The 20810-nt window shown below is 41.0% G+C and overlaps 1 protein-coding gene across 2 annotated transcripts in view; it reads right to left on the bottom strand.

Moving 5' to 3' along the window:
- Positions 1-20810, bottom strand: part of b3glcta (beta 3-glucosyltransferase a) — a 136082-nt gene that overhangs the window by 76875 nt on the left and 38397 nt on the right. For both annotated transcript variants that reach the window (XM_061972636.1, XM_061972637.1), the window contains exon 3: positions 9800-9839. In XM_061972636.1, the coding sequence (XP_061828620.1) occupies positions 9800-9839 (40 nt within the window). The remainder of the gene's footprint in view (positions 1-9799; positions 9840-20810) is intronic.

Raw genomic sequence — 20810 nt, 5'->3', positions numbered from 1 at the left:
CTCGCACCACTCCGCTAGCATCACAGCTAACGTTAGCCATGCTGCTACCTCTCTGCTCGGGGAGGACGTATACGTATGTGACGTATGACGTGACAGTATGTGACGTGTGTAAGAAGGTGCGCTTGTCTGTCTGTGAGAAGGAGGGACTGGAAAGAGGAGAGCCTGTAGTGTAATACCCGCAGCTAAAAGCAACTGCGTGAGAATGTATACTCGATATCACGATATAGTCATTTTCTATATCGCAGAGACAAACCCACGATACATCGCATATATCGATATATCGCCCAGCCCTATTATACGTATGCACGTAATAAAACCAACAAAGAAAAACTTGATGTTCTTTTGTTAAATGCGGTTTAAAAACATAATGACACAGACCAAAAATAATTTTATGTCATGGCCATTTATACAAATTAGACATTTTGTCATTAATGAACCCCTCCTATAACTAGCTAACACAAATGCATGCTAAAAGTTGTATAATGGTTAATGTTCCAAAACAATGGTGTCCAAAGTGTGGCCCGGGGAACAATTGTGGTAATTTGCGGTAAGTAAAAATGTAAGAAAAAAGACAATAAAAAGCTGAAATTTTAAAACGAATAATAATACACTTTGTCACCTATAGCTCAAAGCTGACACAAATGACACATATAGATAATTAGACAAGTTTTTCTTTTTTTCTTACAATGGCCCAAGTGTGTGAATGTGAGTGTGAATGTTGTCTGTCTATCTGTATTGGCCCTGTGATGAGGTGGCGACTTGTCCAGAGTGTACCCCGCCTTCCGCCCGTGTGCAGCTAAGATAGGCTCCAGCACCCCCCCGCGACCCCGAAAGGGACAAGCGGTAGAAAATGGATGGGATGGACAAAATACAAAATTCCAAAATGGCCCCCGCAGGCTTTTACTTTTCAGTATGTTGGTGGCCCTTAGTGAAAAAACCTTGGACACCCCAGTTCCACAAGAAAGCATTTGTTACTTTATAGTTTACAAATCAAGCCACCTAGAATGGACTGTGTCCAAGTCCTGAAGTTCCACTGCACTCTCGTGCTAGCTAAAGGACATGTAATTTTAAATAATAAATGAGTGGTGAAGTCTAAATGAGTGAAGATATCACATTAGATCATTAAGCACGAGTGAGAACAATGATGCTGTCATGACACCGGCACACAAGTCTTCATTGCAGGAGCATAATCACACATGACGGAGGATGCCAACGTCTCATTTTAATACTCCGTGGATCTGACTCCCGACCGTCTAACATCCTGAAGATTACCACACGGAACAATCTCCGGGAACTCGCATCATTGAGACAAAATGACGGTATAATTTCTATAGAGGAGGATGACGGGGAAGATTCCTCACCGAACTAAGCACGGCTTAAAGGGGAACATTATCACCAGACCTATGTAAGCGTCAATATATACCTTGATGTTGCAGAAAAAAGACCATATATTTTTTAAACCGATTTCCGAACTCTAAATGGGTGAATTTTGGCGAATTAAACGCCTTTCTAATATTCGCTCTCGGAGCGATGACGTCACAATGTGACGTCGCATCGGGAAGCAATCCACCATTTTCTCAAACACCGAGTCAAATCAGCTCTGTTATTTTCCGTTTTTTCGACTGTTTTCCGTACCTTGGAGACATCATGCCTCGTTGGTGTGTTGTCGGAGGGTGTAACAACACGAATAGGGACGGATTCAAATTGCACCAGTGGCCCAAAGATGCGAAAGTGGCAAGAAATTGGACGTTTGTTCTGCACACTTTACCGACGAAAGCTATGCTACGACAGAGATGGCAAGAATGTGTGGATACCCTGCGACACTCAAAGCAGATGCATTTCCAACGATAAAGTCAAAGAAATCTGCCGCCAGACCCCCATTGAATCTGCCGGAGTGTGTGAGCATTTCAGGGACAAAGGACCTCGCTAGCACGGCAAGCAATGGCGGCAGTTTGTTCCCGCAGACGAGCGAGCTAAACCCCCTGGATGTCTTGGCTCACACCGTCCCGAAGATGATCAAGAGAAGAATATCGACCCTAGCTTCCCTGGCCTGCTGACATGAGGGTATGTCTACAGAATATATTAATTGATGAAAATTGGGCTGTCTGCACTCTCAAAGTGCATGTTGTTGCCAAATGTATTTAATATGCTGTAAACCTAGTTCATAGTTGTTAGTTTCCTTTAATGCCAAACAAACACATACCAATCGTTGGTTAGAAGGCGATCGCCGAATTCGTCCTCGCTTTCTCCCGTGTCGCTGGCTGTCGTGTCGTTTTCGCTTGCATACGGTTCAAACCGATATGCTTCAGTTTCTTCTTCAATTTTGTTTTCGCTACCTGCCTCCACACTACAACCATCCGTTTCAATACATTCGTAATCTGTTGAATCGCTTAAGCCGCTGAAATCAGAGTCTGAATCCGAGCTAATGTCGCTATAGCTTGCTGTTCTTTCCGCCATGTTTGTTTGTGTTGGCTCCACTATGTGACGTCACAGGAAAATGGACGGGTGTATATAACGATGGTTAAAATCAGGCACTTTGAAGCTTTTTTTTTTAGGGATATTGCGTGATGGGTAAAATTTTTTAAAAAAACTTTGAAAAATATAATAAGCCACTGGGAACTGATTTTTAATGGTTTTAACAATTCTGAAATTGTGATAATGTTCCCCTTTAAGTCAATCTGTGCACACAAAATTATATCAAATCACGAAGCCCCCTTTCAAAACTGTGGGCTTTGATTTAGCCATTTAAAAAAATCCAATTAATAAAGACCTATAATTGCCTTGCAGGACATCATTGCGGTGGATTTATCAGCTGCTCTCCACACAAAATGTCAATGTCCAGATGAGTCAAGTGACGGGAAAAAACAGACAATCAGTAAAAATTAAAATTAAAAAAAGCTTTTTTAGAATACTTGAACTTTTGATTTGTATTTTTTGTTTACAATCATTAAAGTTTTAGCATTAGCATTTGTATTATTCATATAGATGTCAAATGTTTTTCACAAGGCTGGTGCATCAAAGCAAAAGCTCTTGCTTGGTGCGAGAAAGTAAAGCTTTTCCACCCCACTGTTTGTATTTGCTTCAAATAAGAACCTTATGAAGTTTGCTGCTATTGCATTCGCAGTGGGAATGAAACACAGATAGATTTCAACAATAAAAAAGACAGACAGTAAAAGAGAAGAACCTCTGACAATCATGGGTACTTTAACTTTAAGGTAGCGGTGGGATAAGCTCTCCAAAGCGAGGCACTACTTACCATAGACATTTCTGACAGCTGCCAAACTGTGGCAGAGATGAGATAAAATAATTAAGCGATTGGGAGAAACGGAACAATTATTCTAATTGCACAGGACTTCACTCGCATGAACTAAAATTACACTTTTGATTAAATACGTTTCACGCATCCGCATTATTTCCACGATTTTAATCAATGTATAAAGTTTTACATAATGGAACACATTAAAGCAAGTCCCACTAGGAAAGTTAGATTTCTCCAAATGAGCACATATTTGATTATCCTAAGAGGGCATGATTAAACAATACAAACAAGCAATTCAACTACATAATACACTTGTGTACATGTGGTTAATAAAATATAACCAATAGTTGAGAAGTTGGAAGGGATATACAGTAATACTTCTGTGTCAGCAAAATTCCACATTAAAAAAAGAAATCATGCTTTCATTAAATCAGATTGAATTTAGTACAGTTGTGCCTCGTTTATCGCGGCAAATAAACAATTATTTGGCGAGGTAAGATTATTAGTAATAAAACCAATATTTTCACAGAGCATATAAAAACTGTTTACCACCATCTAAATACATTTTTTAAAACATTATTAGAGCCTCCTAAGCATGAAATAAGACCCATATAGGGTTGTAGGTACCAATTTGTATTTCAATACTTTTCAGAATAAAGGGGACCACAAAACAGAAAATCTTATGATACCATAAACCAGTGGTTCTCAACCTTTTTTCAGTGATGTACCCCCTGTGAACATTTTTCTAATTCAAGTACCCCCTAATCAGGGCAAAGCATTTTTGGTTGAAAAAAAGAGATGAAGTAAAATACAGCACTATGTCATCAGTTTCTGATTTATTAAATTGTATAACAGTGCACAATATTGCTCATTTGTAGTGGTCTTTCTTGAACTATTTGGAAAAAAAGATATAAAAATAACTAAACATTTGTTGAAAAATAAACAAGTGATTCAATTATAAATAAAGATTTCTACACATAGAAGTAATCATCAACTTAAAGTGCCCTCTTTGGGGATTGTAATAGAGATCCATCTGGATTCATGAACTTAATTCTAAACATTTCTTCACAAAAAAAGAAATCTTTAACATCAATATTTATGGAACATGTCCACAAAAAAATCTAGCTGTCAACACTGAATACTGCATTGTTGCATTTCTTTTTACAGTTCTTTTTGACAGACATTTTAGTGAGGGTTAAACCATCATGGCATGGGGGAAACTCTGGGTTTATGGTAATGAATGGAATAGCCTACTTGATTTGATGTTCAGTTTATGAACTTACATTCATATTTTGTTGAAGTATTATTCAATAAATATATTTATAAAGGATTTTTGAATTGTTGCTATTTTTAGAATATTCAAAAAAAATCTCACGTACCCCTTGGCATACCTTCAAGTACCCCCAGGGGTACGCATACCCCATTTGAGAACCACTGCCATAAACATACATTAATTACACTCAAATAACAATTTTGGAAGATTGAAATACAAAATAAAAAGGCATTAAACACATTGGGCTTTTCTTATTGCAATAAAAGAAAGTCTTGCTTGGTAATTTTGTTATAATTTTCGGGACGGCGTGGCGCAGTTGGGAGAGTGGCCGTGCCCGCAACCTGAGGGTTCCTGGTTCAATCCCCACCTTCTACCAACCTCGTCACGTCACGATCCGTGTGTCCTTGAGCAAGACACTTCACCCTTGCTCCTGATGGGTCGTGGTTAGGGCCTTGCATGGCAGCTCCCGCCATCAGTGTGTGAATGTGTGTGTGTGAATGGGTGAATGTGAAAATAGTGTCAAAACCGCTTTGAGTACCTTGAAGGTAGAAAAGCGCTATACAAGTATAACCCATTTACCATTTTATAGATCGCCACAACAAGTTAGAAAATAAGACCAATACTGCATTGTAATACAAATGTACAAAAAAGAGACAATTTAGGCCAACAATATTTAAAATATGGTTTGAAAAAAAACTGCGCACACACAAGTGTGACAATTTTGATGGAATGCCATTTTTTTAGGTTGCTGTTGTCCATATTAAAGTATTTTTCAACAATTTTAAATACAGTCCCACGATAGTGTACTGCAGTGATTCTTTAGTGGTACACCAAAAAAAATCACCTGATTAAAGTACGGTGTTTTATTTTCCTATATTAAAACACAGTGTTACTGTTCAAACTGTGTGTAATGTTTTGCAGTCAATGGAACTGGTGCTTTTCAGAGAGTAAATGGGACAATGTAAAAGGAGGATTACCTCCAAATTCTTCAGGACAACCTAATATCAGCCCGGAGGTTGGGTATTGGGCGCAGTTGGGCGTTCCAACAGGACAATGACCCCAAACACACGTCAAAAGTGGTTAAAATCAAGTTAGAATTAAGGTTTTAGAATGGCCTTCCCAAAGTCCTGACTTAAACATGTGGACAAGGCTGAAGAAAAAAGTCCATGCCAGAAAACCAACAAATTTAGCTGAACTGCACCAATTTAGTCAAGAAGAGTGGCCAAAAATTAATCCAGAAGCTTGTGGATGGCTACCAAAAGTGCCTTATTGCAGTGAAACTTGCCAAGGGACATCTAAGCAAATATTAACATTGCCGTATGTATACTTTTGACCCGGCATATTTGGTCACATTTTCAGTAGACCCATGATAAATTCATAAAAGAACCAAACTTCATGAATGTTTTTTGTGACCAACAAGTATATGCTCCAATCACTCTATCACAAAAAAATATAAGAGTTGTAGAAATTATTGGAAACTCAAGACAGCCATGACATTATGTTCTTTACAAGTGTATGTAAACTTTTGACCACGACTGTATATATACACATGTATATATATTTACATACATAAATACTGTATATATACACTATACAAGAACATAACATTGAAAAGTGGGTCATGGAGACACAAACCATCAATGTTTTAGGTATAGCTAACATCGTAATGCATGCTAATGATTCCACCATATATGCATACCGGTATTAGCACCTACATACAAATGACTTGGAAATCGTTTTAAATAAGGAATTGCAGGCTTAAGCGGAATGAGTGAAGACAAATAAGATGCTCGTGCTGAATATATTAAAAATGTAACTGCATGATTTATGGGTCAAATATTACTATTGATAAAAAACCCAGTGTTAATTAACAAAATAAATTACATCACTGTAACTTTTGGATGTAACGGTAGATAATAAATGCACACAGAAGCAATTATTATTAGAAGTATGGGAAGAGCCAAATCTATTGTGAGAATATACGCAAACTTTATGCATCCAAGTATCATAAACAATGAATGCAATTCAATCACTAGCTTTAACATATCTTGACCACTGCCCTGCAGTTTGGTCGACTTCTATTGGACAAATGCTAAATAAACTACAGCAAATGCAAAATAGTGTTGCTCGTCACTCAATATATAATTTAATTGCATAAACACGTAAACAACCTATTGGTCAAAGACAGGCTACTATACTTACTGATCTTTTTTTACTAGAAATATTTCTGTTTCGCGTAGTATTTTGTTTAAGAATCCTTCTTTAGTACAGGAAATGATAGATACATTTCCAGACATGCACCTGTGGGAAACTTTACAATGCCTAAAGGAAGAACAAATGCCATCAAGTACGTGGTTATTTATAAAAGTATGAAGAATGGAATTCATTTCCTGAACATATTAAACTCATCACTAGCTATGAATATACAGCTTGAAATCTATATTGTGATATAGATAGTCTGCGCTGCGGACCCGTCTCCGCTCAGGATGGTTTCCTGCTGGCCCCACTATGGACTGGACTGGACTCTCACTATTATGTTGGATCCACTATGGACTGGACTCTCACAATATTATGTCAGACCCACTCGACATCCATTGCATTTGGTCTCCCCTAGAAGGGGGGGGGGGGGTTACCCACATATGCGGTCCTCTACAAGGTTTTTCATAGTCATTCACATCGACGTCCCACTGGGGTGAGTTTTTCCTTGCCCTTATGTGGGCTCTGTACCGAGGATGTCATTGTGGCTTGTGCAGCCCTTTGGAACACTCGTGATTTAGTGCTATATAAATAAACATTGATTGATTGATTGATTGATTGATATATATTGCAGACTCCTGCGATAACAATATATTTCAAGATACATTATTTGGTATATAAATGACAACAGAAACATTTCAAAACAGGTTACCGTACAAAGGCTCTTAATTTGGCTGCTGATGTACTGTATGTGCGTAATTTCCTTGTATTGTTTGTGTGTATTGACTTACTAATAATCTACTTGTTAATTTACTGTTAATATCTGGTTACTTTCTGTTGTAACATGGTTTTATCTAAACTTCTGTTCGAATGTAATAAGCACTTATTCCTCTGTTGTTTGATACTTTACATTAGTTTTGGCCGACACTACAAATTTGGATACTGATTCAATAGCAAGTAGTTTCAGGGGCAGTAGTAGTCATATCAATATTTTATCCATCCATTTTCTACCGGGGCGATACTTAAAATTTTCAAGATCATTGAATGATTCCATTTTTGATCACAAATATAATCAGACATAAACACAGGGTGATGTTGTAACAATATCAATTATATATTTACCGGTAATATCTTTCCTACAGTTGGCTCTGATTTCAATCCTTAAAACCCTCCGGTGTCCAGGGACTTATTTCCTAATTATGTAAACAATAACAAAAACGACAATATATATGTTTTGATAATAAAAAATATTGATCTAGCCACTGTTTTATCGACCATATAATGATATTATAATTGGGATCGTAACTGTCGGTATTTGTATCAATCCGCACACCTATGTTTAAATTCAAGTGCTCGAGCTTGCAGTTAGCTTATCTTCCTACGGTGTGTAGTGTCGCATGTTTCGCTATTCCTTGTCCTCCAGTGATAATATTATTTGTAAGAAACATTGTTTATTCGCCCACCATGGAGGTGACGATTACTGACTTAGAACTGGCTTTGCACTGTGGAGGGACATTAACCGCGAGCAAGAATGCGCTAATGCATCGAGGACACGTTAGTTGGCTTGTCGCTGTCACATTTGTGACACACAGCTAGAATGTATCATCAACATGCATTACCATGATATAATGTATCATCAATTATTAGAAGATCTACCTTCTGACAAATTTATATAATTTACTGTATATCATATATCTCCTGTATCCTACTCACCATTGACATTGATACATTTAAAATATTGGTAAAACAGCATCCATCAAAATGAAGACAAATCTGGGAAACAACAACTGCGTGAGGTTTTTTGTGGATGTTTTGTATGTATATGTAAATTAAGGCCAGACTTTTGTATGATGTATATGTAGATAATGTGACGCTTATTCAGTCGGTCAAAATGTTTTTTAGGGGTGCTGAAAAAAAACGATTAACATCCATATCATATTTTTATTCATTTTTATTCTAAATCAATTCATTAAAAAAAAAAATAAAAAATATATATATATATATATATATATATATATATATATATATATATATATATATATATATATATATATATTCTAAAAATAATTTTTTAAAATATGTTTTTTAGGCCACCTCCAGTTTACAAGCTACGCATATACATCATACGTCAGCAGCCAAGTGGAGCTTTTTTAACCTGTTTTGAAAAGGTTTTATTAGCATGTTTTTAATCAAACAATATATTGCAAGAATCGATTCTCAATCGAATTGTGGGTTGTCGTAAGATTCTTGTACCTAAAGGTTTTTTTTAAATTGAAATACTTATGATGATAATAATATATAATACATATATTATACATATGTACATAATATCATTATTTATTCTGGATTTTTTTGTTGGGTAAGATGTTTTCTATGTTTTTTCTCTAGCTGCAGCTAATGCAGTTAATCCTAATAACCTAAATTTACATTCAACAAAAGCACTTAATAAATCTAATCCAATATTATCATTATTGTTATTATTATTACTATTCACGTTTTAACAGCAGCATCATGTTGGGTCATCCCGTCATGACATGACTTCAAAAAGCAAACATTGGTTTGGAAATGATACACAATGCATTTGGTGACCATATGACAGGCTGCAGGGACACATATTACTGTAAGAACATCATTAAAAAGTACCCTTTACATAACAGGGAACCTTTTAAGCGACAAGCGTAATCTGGAATGCAGTCTGTTGGGGTGTATCATTTGGTGCTTATCCAAATGAATAAGGCTCGGTGATGGTCTGCGCTGTCCCGCATGCAATTCAGATTCATCCTTTAGTCAGCGCAGCTAAAGAAAGCAACCCGGTTTGGGGATTGCAGAAGAATAACTTGCTTGACTCTAGTCTGTTTTATGTTTATTTATTAATAAGTAAGGCCTGATTGCTTTACAGCAGTGTGTAATGCGTTCAGAATGACGGAAGCTCATACTCCTGCAGTTTGTACCCGCTAGAAGTGTCACTGCTTCACCTGCCTTCACACAGTCATGTTCGGGGATGTTTCACAAAGGCTTTCCCTGAGAATCTTTGTTTTCTTCTTTTCCTTCCCTTTTGTTATTAGACTCACCGAGTTGCCTGCTGGCGATCCCATGCGCATCTTCCCGACTCTGAAAAAGACAGAGGCGGCTTTAATTATTAAGGAAACAAGATGGAAAAAAACAAAAGTTCACATAACAACAGACACGCATCCCTTTCCTTTCCAACAAAACATCACAAACATGATCGGTAAATATCGACTATTTCTACGGCTAATTAAAAGCTTGTCTCCCATGGGTGACACGGAGGAACAACGGCCATTACACCACCTTATTAGTCTCCCCCAACCCCCTAATTAAGTACGTGCGTTCTGTGCCAGCAGCTCAATCGACACTCTGGAGCTGTGAGCACGTGCAGGAGACCACGGAGGGATAAGCAAATCAATCACAAGCTGAGCAAACTTTCAAGCGACGTCTTTTTCTGCCTGATCCTTTTAAGAAAAGGGAAACTTTTTGGGAAGCGACATGGTGCGAGCAGGAGCAAAAGCAGTATTAATAGATAATGGGGCAGGAGGGGGAGGCCGGTTTTGATTTACGACAACATATGGCCGCATGGGCCTGTTGCTGCAGCCTTCAGACGCCTTTACCAAAGTGGCTGCAAGGAGGTGGATAGTGTGACGGACGTTACAGACAATTCTAGCTGTATGGTGGCAGTGCAGTCTGTAACACCCATCCATTTAGTCTTCTGCTACTGTACGCAGACTAACAGTACTACCTGGAATTCGGCATGGAGACAAGAGATGAGCTGCAAAAGCTATAAATACACGATGCCTTCCTTCTGCATTTTTAGGAACAGGTGAGGCACGTTGGCAAGATCATGTCAACCTGATCTAATTCGGTGGGAAGAGACGTCAAATTATTGGAATCTGTGGCGTTTCTGCCTTTTTTTAACATATACTGCAGTGGAACAAAAAACTTAATATCACGGTTATTGTTATGGTGGTATTGCTGAATGTGCTCAAAAAAGCACACACTAAAATCGTTTAACCAAGTTATTTTTTTTAATTAACTAAGAAAAATAAACCCAACATTTGGACTGTTTTGTGTTTCTTATGCTTTACTGATGATGTTTTAGTCTCGGTATTTTATGTTTTAATAGCTATTTTGTTTGTTTTAAATATTGGTTTGTACAGTACTATAGCACTTTAAGATGTATTTAAATGAAAGGTGCGAAGATAATCAAATCTATTATCATTATTTCTGGTGGCTGTTGTGATGATGATACGGGTATTTCCCCTAAAGTTACAGGGGGCGTTCGGTAGATAGAGCTCATTGAGCTGTGTGAGAAAGTTCCGAGTCAAACCAATTTCGAGGTAAAACTTTGTGGTTTAAACGAGAGGTGGTGGGAAATCGATTTGTAGATGCATCGCAATTCGGACATAGGAGATTGTAAAGTAACAAGGTAAACGTCAATAATGGATTATTTATTTATTGTAAAAAAAAAAGTAATTCAGGCATTTCTAAAATTTGGCTGAGTGCAGCGAGCCACCTCATCGAGCTCAGCTCCTTTATTTTACGGCACTTATGTTTCAGTTTTGCACACATTTCCATTAATTTAGAAAATGTAATGGTAATTAATTCAACTGTTTCTTATTACAATGCACTGTTTTTAAAAGTTGCAAATGATTAATGCTTATTTAGTGAAACGAAAACAATTTTTAAAACAATAGCCATGAATAAAAAATGCATCAATAATCGATTTTTAATCGAATTGTAGCTTTTGGGGGTATGGTATTTTTTTTTTTTGTCATAAAAAATTACAATCATTTGTGCTTACGGACTGTATCCCTGCAGACTGTATTTATCTATATTGATATATAATGTAGGAACCAGAAATATTAATAACAGAAAGAAAAAACCCTTTTGTGCGAATGAGTGTGAATGGGGGAGGGAGGTTTTTTGGGTTGGTGCACTAATTGTAAGTGTATCTTGTGTTTTTTATGTTGATTTAATAATAAAAAAAATAAAATAAAATTTTTTTTAAATTTTTTTTTATTTCTTGTGCGGGCCGGTACCAATCGATCCACGGACCGGTACCGGGCCGCGGCCAGGTGGTTGGGGACCACTGCTTTAGACCACATGTGAGAAACATCAGACGGGCACACTGTGGCCACACCAGCATCACACATACCTGTCCCAAATCGGACATAACAAGTTAAATGTTTTGTTTTAATAATCAAATAACAGCAGTCTGTGCTGTTAAATCTATGGTATTCTTTTCTAATATCATAGATTTGGACCACTGACAACGAAAATAAAACATCTTGTTTTTCATGAACTGTATGTTGAAGTGGAGAATTGAGAATCGGAGACATGTACCACTTTCAGAGATCTTATTTAGTTCACCTTAAAACATTCACATTTTACACAATGTAGCACAAGCATGGAATAAAGTATACCACTTCTTGTCTATAAAATACATCAATACAGAGTTTTTTTTAAACATGTACTGTATGTAATGTAAACATCATTTTATAATAAATATCCGAAAATTAACATTTTTAAAATAAGCATAAATGTGATTTGGCAGTATTGGTGTTTGTTTCACCAGATCAAGAGTTAGCATGCAGCTTAACACGCTGTTAATTATATTGATTGGCTGCGTGTAAAACGCATGAAAGTGGAACAACCTGGTAGTTACAGTTTATGTGTGGTGTTGGAGTTGTCCGACTGTTTGTGGCCTTAAACGTATTACTGGCTGAGCAGAGTGTGCATGTGCATCTTTTAGCGCATACTTTACCAGTGGCAGCAACTTGACGAAGAGGGCGGTGCGTAACTGGCAACCTGGATGTGACACACTTAAAGACGTTCTAATTGGTCAAACGGTGGAGGGGGTCATCGAAATGAAAACAATATTTCGGGGCTGTAAATCTAATTTTTTAAATGAGCATATCCCAGCTGAACTACCATTATCAGTTATAAAGGTATTCGAAAAGAACATGATTTATTAATGCCCTTTGACATATCAGGGCCATTTAAATGCATTACTGGCTGAGCAGAGTGTGCATGTGCATCTTTTGGCGCAAATAATTGAGCATCTGCTGTCCAGCCGACATATCGTTTGTTTATTTTGGTATGATTCGGCAGAATGTGATTTGTTTAGCTGGACAGTAGTTTTGTTCCTAATGATTTTTTTGGTGTGGTTTCGGCCGAGTGTAGTCAGTTTTGCTCAATAAAAAGATTGTTGATGCAGACCATTCTCCTCCTCAAAACGTCTCGGCATACGTCGTTATTGTTTTATTTGTTGTAACCTTGTCACTCACAGAGTTGCATTGCAAAATGCCATCCATCCATCCATCCATCCATCCATCTTCTTCCGCTTATCCGAGGTCGGGTCGCGGGGGCAGCAGCTTAAGCAGGGAAGCCCAGACTTCCCTCTCCCCAGCCACTTCGTCCAGCTCCTCCCGGGGGATCCCGAGGCGTTCCCAGGCCAGCCGGGAGAGATAGTCTTCCCAGCGTGTCCTGGGTCTTCCCCGTGGCCTCCTACCGTGCCCGAAACACCTTCCTAGGGAGGCGTTCGGGTGGCATCCTGACCAGATGCCCGAACCACCTCATCTGGCTCCTCTCGATGTGGAGGAGCAGCGGCTTTACTTTGAGCTCCCCCCGAATGGCAGAGCTTCTCACCCTATCTCTAAGGGAGAGCCCCGCCACTCGGCGGAGGAAACTCATTTCGGCCGCTTGTACCCGTGATCTTGTCCTTTCGGTCATGACCCAAAGCTCATGACCATAGGTGAGGATGGGAACGTAGATCAACCGGTAAATCGAGAGCTTTGCCTTCCGGCTCAGCTCCTTCTTCACCACAACGGATCGATACAGCGTCCGCATTACTGAAGACGCCGCACCGATCCGCCTGTCGATCTCACGATCCACTCTTCCCCCACTCGTGAACAAGACTCCGAGGTACTTGAACTCCTCCACTTGGGGCAAGATCTCCTCCCCAACCCGGAGATGGCACTCCACCCTTTTCCGGGAGAGAACCATGGACTCGGACTTGGAGGTGCTGATTCCCATCCCAGTCGCTTCACACTCGGCTGCGAACCGATCCAGTGAGAGCTGAAGATCTTGGCCGGAGGAAGCCATCAGGACCACATCATCTGCAAATAGCAGTGACCTAATCCTGCAGCCACCAAACCAGATCCCCTCAACGCCCTGACTGCACCTAGAAATTCTGTCCATAAAGGTTATGAACAGAATCGGTGACAAAGAGCAGCCTTGGCGGAGTCCAACCCTCACTGGAAACGTGTCCGACTTACTGCCGGCAATGCGGACCAAGCTCTGACACTGATTATACAGGGAGCGAACTGCCACAATAAGACAGTCCGTTACCCCATACTCTCTGAGCACTCCCCACAGGTCGAATGCCACACACGGTCGAATGCCTTCTCCAAGTCCACAAAGCACATGTAGACTGGTTGGGCAAACTCCCATGCACCCTCAAAGACCCTGCCGAGAGTATAGAGCTGGTCCACAGTTCCACGACCAGGACGAAAACCACACTGTTCCTCCTGAATCCGAGGTTCGACTATCCGGCGTAGCCTCCTCTCCAGTACACCTGAATAGACCTTACCGGGAAGGCTGAGGAGTGTGATCCCACGATAGTTGGAACACACCCTCCGGTTCCCCTTCTTAAAGAGAGGAACCACCACCCCGGTCTGCCAATCCAGAGGTACCGCCCCCGATGTCCACGCGATGTTGCAGAGTCTTGTCAACCAAGACAGCCCCACAACATCCAGAGCCTTAAGGAACTCCGGGCGGATCTCATCCACCCCCGGGGCCTTGCCACCGAGGAGCTTTTTAACTACCTCGGCAACCTCAGCCCCAGAAATAGGAGAGCCCACCACAGATTCCCCAGGCCCTGCTTCCTTATAGGAAGACGTGCTGGTAGGATTGAGGAGGTCTTCGAAGTATTCCCTCCACCGATCCACAACATCCGCAGTCGAGGTCAGCAGAGCACCATCCCCACCATACACGGTGTTGACACTGCACTGCTTCCCCTTCCTGAGGCGGCGGATGGTGGTCCAGAATTGCTTCGAAGCCGTCCGGAAGTCTTTTTCCATGGCCTCCCCGAACTCCTCCCATGTCTGAGTTTTTGCCTCCGCGACCGCTGAAGCCGCACACCGCTTGGCCTGTCGGTACCTGTCTGCTGCCTCAGGAGTCCCATGAGCCAAAAGAACCCGATAGGACTCCTTCTTCAGCCTGACGGCATCCCTCACCGCCGGCGTCCACCAACGGGTTCTAGGATTACCGCCACGACAGGCACCAACCACCTTGCGGCCACAGCTCCAATCGGCCGCCTCGACAATAGAGGTACGGAACATTGTCCACTCGGACTCAATGTCCAGCACCTCCCTCGTGACATGTTCAAAGTTCTTCCGGAGGTGGGAATTGAAACTCTCTCTGACAGGAGACTCTGCCAGACGTTCCCAGCAAACCCTCACAATGCGTTTGGGCCTGCCAGGTCTGTCCGGCATCCTCCCCCACCATCGCAGCCAACTCACCACCAGGTGGTGATCGGTAGAAAGCTCCGCCCCTCTCTTCACCCGAGTGTCCAAAACATGAGGCCACAAATCCGATGACACAACTACAAAGTCGATCATGGAACTGCGGCCTAGGGTGTCCTGGTGCCAAGTGCACATATGGACACCCTTATGTTTGAACATGGTGTTTGTTATCGACAATCTGTGACGAGCACAAAAGTCCAATAACAGAACACCACTCGGGTTCAGATCCGGGCGGCCATTCTTCCCAATCACACCTCTCCAGGTTTCACTGTCGCTGCCAACATGAGCGTTGAAGTCCCCCAGTAGAACGAGGGAATCACCCGGGGGAGCACTCTCCAGTACTCCCTCGAGTGAATCCAAAAAGGGTGGGTACTCTGAGCTGCTGTTTGGCGCGTAAACGCAAACAACAGTCAGGACCCGTCCCCCCACCCGAAGGCGGAGGGAAGCTACCCTCTCGTCCACCGGGTTGAACTCCAACGTGCAGGCTTTGAGCCGAGGAGCAACAAGAATTGCCACCCCAGCCCGTCGCCTCTCACTGCCGGCAACGCCAGAGTGGAAGAGAGTCCAGCCCCTCTCAAGAGAAGTGGTTCCAGAGCCCTTGCTGTGCGTCGAAGTGAGTCCGACTATATCTAGCCGGAACTTCTCCACCTCACGCACTAGCTCAGGCTCCTTCCCCCCCAGCGAAGTGACGTTCCACGTCCCAAGAGCCAGCTTATGTAGCCGAGGATCGGACCGCCAAGTGCCCTGCCCTCGGCTTCCGCCCAGCTCACACTGCACCCGACCTCTATGGCCCCTGCTATGGGTGGTGAGCCCATTGGAGAGGGGACCCACGTTGCCTCTTCGGGCTGTGCCCGGCCGGGCCCCATGGGGACAGGCCCGGCCACCAGGCGCTCGCCATCGTGCCCCACCTCCGGGCCTGGCTCCAAAAGGGGGCCCCGGTGACCCGCGTCCGGGCGAGGGAAATCTGGGTCCTTGGTTTGTGTTCTTCATCGAGGTCTTCGAGCTGCTCTTTGTCTGATCCCTCACCTAGGACCAGTTTGCCTTGGGAGACCCTACCAGGGGGCATAGAAACTCCCGGACAACATAGCTCCTAGGATCATTGGGACACGCAAACTCCTCTACCACGGTAAGGTGGCAGCTCAGAGAGGAGCATTGCAAAATGGTACAGAATAAAATGCTATGTGTTTATTTTGTTTGGAGTTTAGGTTGGATTTTTGATTTTGTGCGCTGCATAGATTTTCCGCACCTTAAAAGAAACAAAGCAGACAATATGGTCAGAGAGTATGCTTTGACTCAGGGGTCACCAACCTTTTTGAAACCAAGAGCTACTTCTTGGGTACTGATTAATGCCAAGGGCTACCAGTTTGATACACACTTAAATAAATTGCCAGAAATAGCCAATTTGCTCAATTTACCTTTAACTCTATGTTATTATTAATAATTAATTATATTTATCTTTGTGGAAACACTGATCATCTTAATGATTTCTCACAATAAATATATATAGAAACAGATAAATATCAATATGCAACACTTTATTTTTATATTTTCTCTAAGTGCACATTTTTCAAATTGTCTTAGAAGTGATCATTTGAAAATGTTCAGTCTTATGAAATCACAATATCCCATTTTAACTAGCTAGCCACTAACATTTTTTAACAAATCATGACTTACTTTGCACCATGTTTGTACAAATAACTCATGTAAAATACAAAAATAAACTCTCAAATTTTTAAATAAATCATATCACACTTTGAACTGGACACCAAATCTCTTATCTGTTTCTTTGTCAGTTAGTGAAGACCAAGTCTTTAAAATATTTTCTTGGCTTTTCAAATTCTATTTGAGTTTTGTCTCTCTTAGAATTAAAAATGTCGAGCAAAGCGAGACCAGCTTGCTAGTAAATAAATACAATTTAAAAAATAGAGGCAGCTCACTGGTAAGTGCTGCTATTTGAGCTATTTTTAGAACAGGCCAGCGGGCTACTCATCTGGTCCTTACGGGCTACCTGGTGCCCACGGGCACCGCGTTGGTGACCCCTGCTTTGACTCATTTGTACCTTTTTGTGAGGAAGAAGATCTTAAAAAAAAGTTGTTTGATGAGAAAGTATCTATGAACAACATTACATAAGAGATATTTAAAAGCTGAATGTCTTTTACAATCTCAGAATTTGAACGTTATTCAGATAATGGCAGGAACTAGAAAGCAAGGGGAACAATGTTTTTTGGGAGATGCATTTTATCCCAAAGGAGACTTACGGCTGCAAGAAAACAGGGTCATTTACATTCGCTAACATTTGTATTTTGGTTACTTTTAATGTATTTGTGTTTCATTTTTATGTTGTTCATGTTTTGCTTTGACTACTTTTCACTGAAATCTCTTGAAGACGCCTGTCAGAGGAGGTGAGTGTATTGTAACTCCTCAAGAACCGCGCCGAATCCACAAAAAAAAACAAACAAACAAAACTTTACGTAACCAAAGATGCCCTCAAAGCCAGCGAGCGTTAAACCTTTGGAAGCTCTTCATACATAAGGCTCATACCTTGAGCCACAATCCATGCCCGAGGAGAGAGAGAGAGAGAGAGAAAGACACACACACACACACACACACACACACACACACACACACACACACACACACACACACACACACACACACACACACACACACACACACACACACAGTGCAGATGTGTCAGGTCACATTATCTTTATGTACAGTGATGGCGAGACCCACGAAAGGTTGCAGGTTTGAGAGATTGTTCCAAACGCGAGGAGGTCTTTGGCTGGTGGAGAATATTGAAGGCTTTCCTCGCCTTGTTGATGGTAATGATGGAATGAAATGACTGAAAAATGCAAATTGTCAGCTTCACTTGAGGATTCCAGCATTAATGAATCCCTTTTTTTGTTTCAGGGTGCCAAGAAGAACAGCGGCTTAAATATATGAATACATAATAAGATTAATGCATGAACTACTGTCTGACTATTCCCATCAGGGGTCTTCTTTTTGCATTTTGCCGCCTCCTAAAACACCAGCGTGTGCTATGAACCATCGCTGGATATGGATTTTGACTTCCTGTTTGCATGCCCCACCTCAGATGTATATGAAAATATTTACGGAGGACGTTAACTGATGTTATTTGTCACAGTCAATCACTTTAGCAGTTTTATTACTCACATAAAATTTGAGTGATTATACGCATCCAGTCAAGGTAAATTAGGGCTGTAATTAACTGGAGGGTCCTCGGCTGTAACCATAGCAACAAGCATCACGCCGGCCAAAGTAGGAGGAAAATGGAACCAACACAGTCATCTTATTGATGATTACCTATGCATAAAAGAATGATACATTACTTATTACTATTGCACACAAACCTGAGTTGTATTAATAAAGTGCATGCAGAGGTCACAAACACGACATAACTGCTTGTGAGTGCTTTTAGATGGTGGGTAGGGGGCCCACAGCAGCACTTGCTCCTTGTTCATTGCTCCTCCAAAAGCCAAAGTTACTTTTTTTTTGAAAACGAGTATCTAGAGGGGTCTGATTACTCACTAAATAGCAACAAAGTCAATAATTTGCCAACACAGATCCCTGCTGCTTTCTCTTCTTATTCTCTGGCAGACTAGGGGGTATTCCAGAAAGCAGATACAGGTAAAAGCCAGTAAATTAGAATATTTTGAAAAACTTGATTTATTTCAGTAATTGCATTCAAAAGGTGTAACTTGTACATTATATTTATTCATTGCACACAGACTGATGCATTCAAATGTTTATTTCATTTAATTTTGATGATTTGAAGTGGCAACAAATGAAAATCCAAAATTCCGTGTGTCACAAAATTAGAATATTACTTAAGGCTAATACAAAAAAAGGATTTTTAGAAATGTTGGCCAACTGAAAAGTATGAAAATGAAAAATATGAGCATGTACAATACTCAATACTTGGTTGGAGCTCCTTTTGCCTCAATTACTGCGTTAATGCGGCGTGGCATGGAGTCGATGAGTTTCTGGCACTGCTCAGGTGTTATGAGAGCCCTGGTTGCTCTGATAGTGGCCTTCAACTCTTCTGCGTTTTTGGGTCTGGCATTCTGCATCTTCCTTTTCACAATACCCCACAGATTTTCTATGGGGCTAAGGTCAGGGGAGTTGGCGGGCCAATTTAGAACAGAAATACCATGGTCCGTAAACCAGGCACGGGTAGATTTTGCGCTGTGTGCAGGCGCCAAGTCCTGTTGGAACTTGAAATCTCCATCTCCATAGAGCAGGTCAGCAGCAGGAAGCATGAAGTGCTCTAAAACTTGCTGGTAGACGGCTGCGTTGACCCTGGATCTCAGGAAACAGAGTGGACCGACACCAGCAGATGACATGGCACCCCAAACCATCACTGATGGTGGAAACTTTACACTAGACTTCAGGCAACGTGGATCCTGTGCCTCTCCTGTCTTCCTCCAGACTCTGGGACCTCGATTTCCAAAGGAAATGCAAAATTTGCATGGTTGGGTGATGGTTTGGGGTGCCATGTCATCTGCTGGTGTCGGTCCACTCTGTTTCCTGAGATCCAGGGTCAACGCAGCCGTCTACCAGCAAGTTTTAGAGCACTTCATGCTTCCTGCTGCTGACCTGCTCTATGGAGATGGAGATTTCAAGTTCCAACAGGACTTGGCGCCTGCACACAGCGCAAAATCTACCCGTGCCTGGTTTACGGACCATGGTATTTCTGTTCTAAATTGGCCCGCCAACTCCCCTGACCTTAGCCCCATAGAAAATCTGTGGGGTATTGTGAAAAGGAAGATGCAGAATGCCAGACCCAAAAACGCAGAAGAGTTGAAGGCCACTATCAGAGCAACCTGGGCTCTCATAACACCTGAGCAGTGCCAGAAACTCATCGACTCCATGCCACGCCGCATTAACGCAGTAATTGAGGCAAAAGGAGCTCCAACCAAGTATTGAGTATTGTACATGCTCATATTTTTCATTTTCATACTTTTCAGTTGACCAACATTTCTAAAAATCCCTTTTTTGTATTAGCCTTAAGTAATATTCTAATTTTGTGACACACGGAATTTTGGATTTTCATTTGTTGCCACTTCAAATCATCAAAATTAAATGAAATAAACATTTGAATGCATCAGTCTGTGTGCAATGAATAAATATAATGTACAAGTTACACCTTTTGAATGCAATTACTGAAATAAATCAAGTTTTTCAAAATATTCTAATTTACTGGCTTTTACCTGTAGAGTGAAAACATTTAGTATGTAAACCCTGAGATGAGGAAAATTCAGAATTTTACATTCAAAAAAAAAAAGTCAGGTCAAATTCAGAGTCAGTTAACTATTGAAACCTACCCTGCTTGATGGCAGGTTATCTTGAACAAACCCTGGGATTTTTCATGTCTCCTCTCTCCTGATAAACCTGAAGCACGCTGTCAGACATGAGGCGTCTGTTCCTTTGCAACCAGTAGATAGTCCTGACATAAATACTTCCTTAAGACTTAGGATCCTAAGGCAGAGGTTAGTTTGACACAATAAATATAGTACTA

Source organism: Nerophis lumbriciformis, linkage group LG17 (assembly GCF_033978685.3).
Source record: "Nerophis lumbriciformis linkage group LG17, RoL_Nlum_v2.1, whole genome shotgun sequence".
Classification (NCBI taxonomy): Eukaryota; Metazoa; Chordata; class Actinopteri; order Syngnathiformes; family Syngnathidae; genus Nerophis; species Nerophis lumbriciformis.
The sequence above is the reverse complement of the archived record's forward strand: the minus strand, read 5'-3'. Positions and strand labels throughout refer to the sequence as shown.